This window comes from Populus alba, chromosome 6 (genome assembly GCF_005239225.2).
Source record: "Populus alba chromosome 6, ASM523922v2, whole genome shotgun sequence".
Classification (NCBI taxonomy): domain Eukaryota; kingdom Viridiplantae; phylum Streptophyta; class Magnoliopsida; order Malpighiales; family Salicaceae; genus Populus; species Populus alba.
Genome location: NC_133289.1, coordinates 6,854,901 through 6,865,800, shown reverse-complemented (window position 1 = coordinate 6,865,800; position 10,900 = coordinate 6,854,901). Strand labels below are relative to the sequence as shown.

Sequence of the window (10,900 nt, the reverse complement as noted above, 5' to 3'; positions counted from 1 at the left end):
GAAAAAAGCATGTCTATCTAAAATATGTTTGTTTTAGAGAATGAGGTTGAATTTTATATATGAAAATCATATAAATAAATAAATAAAATCTTAAAAAAGTAAATATATATACTCGACCTAGCCTCCAAAAACTAAAACAAACACAAATAATAGAGGATCGCGTAAGAAAGACATTGACTAAGAGACCACGCAACAACAAAAGAAGAAGTGTATATAAAAGGAAAGTAGAATAATAGACGCACTTGGAAAACTTACAATATTGTTATTTTATACATAAGAAAAAGATGATTGATTTGATCGTTGGAAGAGCACATCGGAAATCAACTTTCGATTGGCTTTTCGGTTGCAGGGTTCGATCCTGAACCACCACACCTCTAGCCGCCGGCATAAACAGTCGTGGGGGGGGGGGCGGCGTTAAGGACTGTAGTTTCCTGCAAAATATATATATATATATAGAGTCTCATGCTCTCACCAAAATTTCTTTTGATCTATAGAGAATTAGTAAAGTTACACGCTAATGTTAATTATTTGGAGGAAGTGATTTTTAAAAAAGTGGTTGTGGTTATTTTTAAAAGTATTTTTTATATTAAAATAATATTTTTTAAAAATTATTTTAAAATTAACGCATTAAAATTATCTAAAATATAAAAAAAATAATTTTTTTATAAAAAAAATTAAATTTATTAAAAATAGAAGTCGGTCATATTTCAAAAAAAAACATTTGCTTGGAGGGGTTTTTTTTCCATTCCATATCCTTTTCAAAGAAAGAGAGAATAAAAATTTATCTAAAGAAAGAAATATTTTCACGCTATGCTAGTTAAGAGTCAAGCACTCATCTTTCTTCTTCCTTTTTATTTTTAAACTGAACACTTACCTCTTTGTTTATTTTTTATCATAATAAATTGTGCAATTAGTTACTTTCTGCTGTATTTTTTAGTTTTTATCCAAAAGTTATTTATTTAATCTTCATTAAATCATCAATGTTATTGTTTGTTCTCTTGAAGTGACGTGGATATTCAGAAACTATTTGATGTTTGTATTTTTATCATTTAATAAAAAATTCATTTAATTTGTCATTTTAGCCTTGGCCCTTATAAGAAAGTATCCCGAGCAATCACGTCTCTCTGCTGAACAATTATTCTCGGTCCACTAAGGGCAGTCCGTACGTAGTCAAGGATTCAGGGGGCACCAAAATCTTATCACTGACACTTTAAAACTTTCATCATTTGTTCAGTTATGCCCTTACATGGGACAAGGACCTGCACACCTGAGTGTATGTTTGGTATTTGATGGCTTTTGTGTCGGAATTTAAAATAAAATAAAAATTATTTTAAATTATTATTGGTATTTAATTAAAAATATGATTGAAATTATTGTTAAATAATAAGTAATTAAAATATTTTTAATTAAAATTATTGTTGAAAGTGTTGTTAATAAAATGACTAAAAAAATATATAATAATTTTGTAATTTTGCATTATATTAGTGTACACTGAATTATTAATGCATCATAAATATATAATAGTGTGATATTAAAACTTTATTTTTAGTATTTCATTAAATTAGCTGTAATTTCTTCTCGAGCACTAATATTAGAGTTATTAAAAACTTAAATCTTGAATTAGTTGTGTTAGTCCAAGATAACATAAAATAATTTGGTCGATGTCAAGGTATTGTCAATGGTTCTCTCTCTTTTTTTGTCGGCAAAGACAAATTGAAAGAACGGTATAGAAGAAAGGTAAAAGTTAAGGCTATTTTGGTAGCACTTTATTTTCAATGGTTCTCTCTCTGTTTTGGACAAAAATCAAAATAAGCTTGAAAAGATACCCTAATACCTAACATATAACTCCGTAAAAGCAAGGAGTGTGAGGGTATAATAATAATAATAATAATTTTTTAAAATTTTAATTTAATTTTTTTTTAATATCCGTATATTAAAATAATATAAAAATATTAAAAATATATTAATTTAAAATAAAAAAAAATAATATTTTTTTTTCAAAACCATTTTTATAACACCAAAACAACAATTGTTTCAACATAAATAAGATATAAACCACAACTTTTTATAATTAATTGAACACTATGTTATGGTGGTTGAGAGAAAAAGCAAATGAAAATACAAAAATGCAAACGCAAACATAAACCCAAACTTACAAATAATTGTACTTTTGTTTGGTAGTGTAATTACAATTTCTTTTCGGATAAAATTTTATATCAAAATGCATATTAATGATTTTTTTTTATTTTTTTTTTAAATTATTTTTACATTAGTATATAAAAATGATTTGAAAACACTAGAATTATATTAATTTTAAATAAATAAAATAAAATTTTAAAATTTTAAAATATAAAAACAAATATATTAGCTACCTCAACGTGGAAAACACTTTCCTCCATAATGGTTATGGTGTAGATGCCATGCCACCCAGGCCCATCATACCGGACCACTACTTGTCATATCTTGATGGATACATGTATTGTTGAAGCTATATAATAATTATAAGAAAAATAAAAAAGTATCCTAAACATAGGTTTTAGATATTGGGTTTATTTATGTCCAAAAAAAAAAATGTCACCCTCACTTTTTTTTCTTGCAAAATATTACCTTAAAATTTAGAATAAGATTTGTTTTTTTTATTGCCATTAGTTATCAATATTTTTCAGTTTATTTTTTTTCATTTTTATAAAATAAAATATTATTTTAATATCGGTCCAAAAATAGCCGATTTAATAATTTAGAATCAATCCTAAAAATAAATAAATACATGAATCGATGCAATAATCAGTCTAACCCCACACCAATTTAAAGCAAACGAATAAAACACGTTGGCCCATACATGTCCACACAAAGCATTTTATGATCCCACAATGAGCATGCAGACCGAGATAAAACTAGTGGACCAAACCAAAAAAAGAATGTCGGCCCATATACATCAAGAGGCCCAAAATCAGTGTAAAAGAAGGAAAAAAGGGGCTCTATAAAGCCCAACGTGATTTCCTTTAAAACTTGACAGCCCAGCCCAATGAACATTACATTACCCCTGTTATTGTTCTGAAGATCCAAGCTAACTAACCTTAAGACCTGCTCAGCCTCTCTTTCGTTTTTTTTTTTTTTTTAATTTTATTTTATTACCGGTTCACGCAGGCATGCAATTATTCCAGGGAAAAACTTGTTGAAACATAGTTAATGGCTCTGCAGCAAAGAAAAGAAAAGGGGAGTAAACCTCTTCTACTGTCCAAATTGCAGATTTGATACACATGCACATTCATACCTGAAGAACTAAAGGAAATCTGCAGATTCGAGCAAACTTTATAGCATGTTTTACAAGAGAGAAAAAAGAGCATGCAAAGGTATTTGGACCTGATCTTGCGAAGCTAATTCTCTTCGAACGAACAGAATTGTAAGGAAAAAATTATGTAATTGCCTTTGCCTGTCAAGGTCACTCTGCCACTCTGCTCGCTGTCTCTCTTATTTTTTCCCCTGTTCTTGGCCGGAGTTCTCCTTTCAGTTCCGATTGATGCTCCTTTTATAGGCAAATAATACCCCTCTTCAGGAAACAAATCAGAGACTTTACGAGGGTTGGCTCTTAGAAATCAACTTAATTGCTGACCACCAATGTCGCTTGGTTTGTGGAGAGCGAATCCTGCACCAGAATGGAAAGGTCCGGCTAGCTGACCGAGGAGGCATGTCTGACTCAGAATCTGTAGCTGGTTTAAACCCTGATCTTTTGCGCCAAAAACTATAAGTGACTTATAAGACACTCCAACGGGAAATGCTATGTTAAAAAGTTAAATTCATAACATGGTTTTAAATGGTATAAATATAGTTTTTTTGTTTTTATGTATTCTAATAATAAAAAATAATTTAGAAAAGCTAATTATATTTTAATTTATTTTATATTAAGTTAATTTTAATATAATTATATAACGGTGGCCGACGAATATAAAATAAATAAAAAAATATTGGCCATACTTTCATTTACTTTTATCTTTTTTTATAAAATAATATAAAAATAACATATTTTTTATCTTGAATATCTAATGTTCATTTAGTTGATCGGTTGGATTCCTTGAAACTAAATATAAAAGTTAAAAATTTTTTTTTTTATTTGACCTATTTTTTTAGCTGCCAATAGGAGATACATGCTGCTCTCGTTTTTGTGCCATCATGAGACTCAATCAGGAACCAAAATCAAGCTCTAAAAATTGCATGAAAAGTTGTAGTTTTTTCCCTTTTCTTTTTTTCAAAAATCTGCGAAGAACAAGAATGAAACGGCTTCATTTCCTTTGATCTTCATCAGCATGTTCTTTTCTTTTCAAGTAACCAAATAAAAAGAATCGTTGTCATTTAAAGATAATTTTATTTATTAAATACAATATTATTTTGGAGAGAATATATAACAAAAAGGCTGATTTTTATTGACAACGAGAAAAAAGTGCCCTTCCAACAGCACATGACAAGAGGAGGGTGTGACCGTGTCAATTGACATCGGAATTCAAGAATTGAACAAATCAGAGGAGGCGGCGGCCGGCCTTGAACAATCCTCCTTCATTTCAAGAACTGAATGGTCAGCTCTTGTCCCGGTCAAAAGCAAACTAATCAAATCCCAAATCGTATCAATTAGTAAAGAAGAACTTAGATCCTCCCTGCAACACTCCAACCATTCTTTCCTCTCGCTCCCTGCCTAGCAGCTCGAGCAAGTATTCAAAAGGTAAAGTTGTTGCTGCTCTTCCCGTATAAAAACCATAAATATATATATATATATATATAACCAGAAGAATAACTTCTTGTAAATTCATCAATTCAATTAGCAAAAAAAGCACGAGATCTGCAGGCCAACCAGCCTTGGAGTAATGGATACGCCTTCCCGCGGTGATCCCGGGCAGCGTGATAGGAACTGTAGGGTAGAATAACTGGTACGCTGTCTGTCACTGGTTTATACTTTTGCTTCCAAGCAACTTCCTCACCTTTCCTTCCCTTGATAAATGATTTTAATGCTATGCGAAGGAAGGAACCTTCTCCAAAGGCACTCGAAACTCTTCGATCCATAATTCCGAAATGCGTAACAAAAATAAAATGAAACAGGAATACAAATAATACGATACAAAATTATATATAAAAAATTAATTTAAAATTAAAAAAAAAAAATCAAAAACTTTTTTCAACACAAAAACAAATACACTCGTGGAATGGAATACCATGGTGGTGGTATGAGATCTGGTTTCTGTTAGGACAACTAAGAATTAAAAACGACACCCTGCACGATATTCTCATGCAATGTCTACCAATTTCTGATTATGATTTCTCAACACGTGTACCTGTGTTAAATTAATAATACAAACGACCGAGCGAGGACACCTTAACGGCAAGTTGAATGTTGAACAAACAGCACCGCAGGACCGTTAGGAATTCCGTCAACGTCTTTCGTCGGTCCCCAAAAAAAAAAAAACAGGATGCCCAATAACTACTCAACACGTAATAAACCGGCACAGCTGGCTACCATCCGATATGAGATATTCGAATATACGTGGATTCCATGAGCTGAAACGAACTGCAACTACAGGTAAGTCCCTGTTTTTAGTGATAATTTTATTTAAGTCCCTATGCAACAAGATTAAGACACTTTACGTTAAATCCATTTTTTTAATCAATCGTATCCCCGTGAACATCAACTGGTGACAGGATTCTATTTTCATTGTTCTTCCTTCTTGCACATTCCAGCCCTAAGCACTCCTTGCCAGCAAAGACTAGTCATGATTGTAATTAATTAGGAGAAGTGAAATCATGTTATTTCTTGTGCAGTGATATTTTCTTAAAATTAATTGAATACATGCCATGTCCATTAGAATTTAGTTTTAATAGCAGGGAGGAATATTGATATATTATTTTAGTTAATTTTTTTCCTGAACTTCTTGTGTATTTGATGGGCAGTGATTGAGGGACGCGTGTGACAATAGTAGGATGGTATTGCTTAATTCTGAAGTTTATAGACTCAAGTGAAAGTATCATTATACTTGGAGGACTTGCGTTTCCTTTAATTAGTTGATTCTGCTTTTAGGGCCTTTAAAATTGGGAAAAAGGAAAGAGAGCGGGAAGAGAACGCGTATTAACATTCATTTGTCTACCCGAGCGCTTTCTATAATAAGCAGAGAATTTATTTCCTTTATTGTGACTCGTCTCCTCTCCTCTCCAAATATTCTTTCGTCTGAGAGCAGATAGATCTGCGCGTTGTTCGTTTCTGAGAAGAGGTTTTTATAACCATACCGCCACTCCGACTCCCTGGCTAGTATTCCAGGTATGAATCCAGTTCGGATTTAAGTGATTTATTTTTTCTGCTAATGGATCTGATTGTTGTAGAGTATTATCTTGGGAGGAGAAAAGGATCTTCGTTTTCATAGCCAGCTATGTAGATCATTGGATTTTATGCTTGTTGATTCTATGCTCTTTCTATGTTTTCATTTGATTTTTTATTCTTGATGTTTTCCTCAAAATATTCGAGTCTCAAAGCATTTTTAGCCTGACCATGCATACAATCTTCCCGTGCCTTTTATTTTTTTTTTTTCGAAAACGTTAAAAAACCGACAAAATGTTGTTAAGACTTTTGAAAGCCAAAACAAGGCTGTTTTGTTTTGTGATGGTCGTTGTCGGTTGGAAAATGATACCAGGCGGTTGATGTTTGTCCGGTGTGTTGGTTCAGTTTCGAAAGTTAAATAAGTTTCTGTTTGCATTTAAAAGGTTTAATAATGTCATTTATGAAGACTTCAGTTACCAAGTTGTTCGAAACTTTGCTAGCTTTATTTTATTTAAGCATCATATCGTTTAAGGAAACTTGTGGGAGATTGGAAAATCAGGTGATTACTGCTAATATATTATCTGTTTGTCCTGGTCCATGTTCAATGCTGTTATTTTAGATGCACTCTTAATTTGAGAATCCACAACAGATTATCGATGCCTGCAAAATGAGCGGTTAAGTAGATTGTAGATCGCATGTGCATTCTGAGTGTACACCGAATGCAGCAGTGTCTAAACTATTGATGTCTGTGTTCCCAGATTATAGACATGGCTCCTCCTATTGAGACTCCCAGTAAAATTCCTACCTCTCGCCATTCCTCACACCCACCTCTTAATGAAAGGATACTTTCATCAATGAATAGGAGATCTGTTGCTGCACATCCTTGGCATGATCTGGAGATTGGTATGCAATGTCAATATAAGTGATGCAGAATTAATTAATACTTGATTAACGATTATTCCTGCTGTTGTTGGTAGAATAACATGCTATATTTGTGTTTTTTTTTTTGGAAAAATCAATTCAGGACCTGAAGCTCCAAAGATATTCAACTGTGTAAGGATATTGAACCTCTACCACCATTTTATTTCGTAGTGTTTCTCGGATACTTGTGTGAAAAGAGCATGCTGTCATGGATTAATATCATAAAATACCAACAAATACGTCAATCCTATTACTTTGTACTGACAAGAGTCGTAAAGAGCAGGAATACTCGTGCTGCTATATCAGGCACTGATGTACCAGAAATATTTTCTTCCATTAATCTTTTTCTTGTTGTTTGGAGTAGATGCAATTGAATTATATTGGCAGGATTCAGTTGAATTGATCTGTAGTTGAATTTAAACTACGCTGCCCTTAACTGAACAAGAGATGAGATCTCTATTTAAGTCAGAGTAGTGTTATCCTTAAAAACTTTCCTCCCCTGTATAACCAAACACCCCATCATTTCCATCCCCTTTATTCCCTGATGGGATCCCCATGTCCTCCCTCTTCCAAAAATGGACACCGTAGCCAACAACCTCTAGAGTTGCTCATCATCGTAAGATAAAACCTACTGTAGCGATCATACTCTCAGTTAACCATGAACCCTTCAAAACCGATTGAAATAAACTAAGAAAAAATGAAAAGAAAAAAAAAAACCACCAAAATATATCTCTGTTATCTCTAAAATCACTATTTTTTGCCCTTACATACACCCCCGTCTTTTTACAGTTCAAAGAACCTTTGCATTGTTAGTCGCATCACATCAGTCTGTTGATAAGCAGAAAAATGATGTAACCACAGAATCAAAATAGATAACTGAGAAGTACAGGAACCCAACTGTCCTATCTCTTTAACCTCTCTAAAAAAACGAGTCGAATTCAATTCATTGGAAATTTATACTTTCTTGGCTTTCCAATAGCCTGTATATTCATGAGATCCAACCAAGCAACTTGGTAGTTTATATACCATAAAATTACTTGTTTTCCTATTTGGTATCTGCTTTGAGAGTTTAACTTGAATATATGGTTTCTGTATCTTCACCAAATATATAACTGAGAAGACATGAGAACTTTGACTGACTGGGTGTAAACAAGCTGCAGTCCTTTAGACGTTCTTGCTTTAAGCAAGGTCCGCTGATGACATGGAGAATTTGTGCAGGTGATTGAAATAGGGAAAGGAGGCAAGGTGAAATATGAACTTGACAAAAAAACTGGACTGATCAAGGTAATAAACATGTTGTAATCTCCCTAATTGTGCCCTTCGTTAATTTACAACAGGTTGCTAAATGGTTGTATTTGCAGGTTGACCGTGTCCTTTACTCTTCAGTTGTATATCCCCACAACTATGGTTTCATCCCCCGCACTCTTTGTGAGGACAATGATCCCATGGATGTCTTGATTATCATGCAGGCAAGTTGTTTGATGCCACCTTTTCTTGCAAATATCCCTCATTTCTTTTGTGATTGCCACGCATGTGTCTGTTTGTTTGCATGATTGCCTAGAATCTCATTGGTTCCGTCTCTGGTTTGCCACAATTTAAAACCTCAAAAACAGTTGTTACTTTCTTTTATGCACACCATGACTTCAGCATGTGAGCATACATACAGGACAACTTTGGAAATATACAGAGCTTGTGAAATATTTTATCATCTGATAATAAATAAATTTATATACGCAGGAACCAGTTCTTCCGGGATGCTTTCTTCGCGCTAAAGCTATAGGACTCATGCCAATGATTGATCAGGTACATATCCCCAGTTGGAAAAAAGTATTTTCTTTTTCCTTTTTACTGGACAAAAAGCTTTTTATTTAGTTATATTTGTTGACATTGACAAACTTAGGGTGAGAAAGATGACAAGATAATTGCGGTTTGTGCTGATGATCCTGAATACCGTCACTACAATGATATCAAGGAACTACCACCACATCGCTTAGCTGAGATCCGTCGCTTCTTTGAAGATTGTATCCTTTCATTTCTTAATTCTTTGCAACTCCCCATAGAAAAGATAAAATCTCAGCAGGCGGAACAATGTGCAGTATCTCTAGAAGCATAGGTTCTAAGCTTACACTGCTCCTTAATTTGAAGTAGTTGAATTAGATTATTTTCTCTTCCTTAATGGCACTTTCAGACAAGAAAAATGAGAACAAGGAGGTTGCTGTTAATGACTTTCTGCCGGCCTCTGATGCCTATGAGGCAATCCAGCATTCAATGTAAGTGACAAGTCTCTTCGAGACTCTAATCCAAACTCACACACCCTGATGACAGAAGCAGCTGCCTTTGCCTTATTTTCTTTTGTTGATCAAGCTGCTTAGTCTATATCTAATCACTATGATGAAAATGTATGTTGATCCCAGAAGCAAGCATAAGACGTCAAGTTCTTGTTGCTCTTAGAGTTTCTGTATCAATGGATTGAAACCCTAGCCTTTGAACATTTAACTTGTTGCCACAACTAAGAACTTGGTTTATAACCGATAATTTCAGGATTAGGGTGTCTTAGATTAAGACACTTTGTTTAGCAGATTTAATTATTTCTCATCTCCTTTTGCATTTTTTTCATTTCCTTGCATTCTTCATCTTGTCATTTGATTTTTTTTGTGGATTGTGGTTTTATTCTCATACTATTTTCTGCTACGCGAAGGAATCTTTATGCGGACTACATAGTGGAGAGCCTCAGGCGATAGATGCTCCAGCACACAAAAATGACAGGCCGATGCTTGAAGTTGTATACGATGACGACGATTATGTTAGGGTTGCACGCTCCACAGTTGTAATAAACAGCGAAGAAACAAGGAAAAGAAATTCTGGTGTTGGCTTGAATTCATAATGGTGCCTTATTTTTTTGTTGTTTTTTCTTTTTCTTTTTCTTTTTCTTTTTTCGTTTGCCACCATTTGTTAATTTGTATGTATTGATTTCACTTATTTTGAATTTATGATACTTTTTGTACGTGAGAAACGATAGTAATTATTTTTTCATATGATGAAAAAAAATATAATACTATAAGCAATTACTTGAGTGTTTATTAGCTATGTGGCACCAATTATTTGAGAATCATATGTGATAATAAATGTAAAAAAAATATCGACCAAGAATTAAATCAAAAAAATAAAAAATAGATGTGTGTTAAAATATATGATATTGTAATGTTGGCAATGACATTGTTGCGTTGAATGATTATTATTTTATTAAATTGGATAATCATTAAAAAAAAAAAAAGTTTGCTCGTTTTTTTCATTTAAGAACGATAATGATGATGAAGGTCTCCAAAAATCATCCTTGAGCTCTGCATAACTTCAATCATTAACCCTAAGAAAATGCCAGATCTCTTAAAATGTGTTTGTATCAATATTGGTTTTGTAGCTTTTAAAAGCATACATGGTCAATTATTCACGCAACACCAATGTTTCAGATCATTGCTAGCAAACCTTAAGGGTGTGGGAAAAGTCGTGGAGCACATGATGGATTGGAACGTGCACGGATGATTTTGTATTTCTCAGAAAATCTCATTCGCTTTTGTTTTTAGGGTAGTATAGGTTTTTACATAATTCATTGGTTATTATTAAATTTATTGTGGAAAATTCAGCCTGGAATACTCAATCACTCTTTGAAGTGGAAAAAAAAAAAAA

General features: G+C 33.0%; 1 protein-coding gene across 1 annotated transcript; it reads left to right on the top strand.

Moving 5' to 3' along the window:
* Nucleotides 1-6,082: 6,082 nt before the first annotated feature.
* LOC118053352 (soluble inorganic pyrophosphatase 4) lies at nucleotides 6,083-10,296 on the top strand. Its single transcript, XM_035064565.2, has 9 exons — nucleotides 6,083-6,298; nucleotides 7,054-7,198; nucleotides 7,320-7,348; nucleotides 8,435-8,500; nucleotides 8,578-8,685; nucleotides 8,954-9,019; nucleotides 9,117-9,237; nucleotides 9,405-9,486; nucleotides 9,915-10,296. The coding sequence occupies exons 2-9, from the start codon at nucleotides 7,063-7,065 to the stop codon at nucleotides 9,955-9,957; spliced, it is 651 nt and encodes a 216-aa protein (XP_034920456.1). The 5' UTR covers nucleotides 6,083-6,298; nucleotides 7,054-7,062; the 3' UTR covers nucleotides 9,958-10,296.
* Nucleotides 10,297-10,900: the final 604 nt, after the last annotated feature.

Coding starts and splice junctions, on each gene's coding strand:
- LOC118053352 (XM_035064565.2), top strand. CDS start 7,063: ATGGCTCCTCCTATTGAGACTCCCAGTAAAATTCCTACCTCTCGCCAT. Junction 8,501..8,577: donor AAAAAACTGGACTGATCAAG/GTAATAAACATG, acceptor TTGTATTTGCAG/GTTGACCGTGTCCTTTACTC. Junction 8,686..8,953: donor ATGTCTTGATTATCATGCAG/GCAAGTTGTTTG, acceptor TTATATACGCAG/GAACCAGTTCTTCCGGGATG.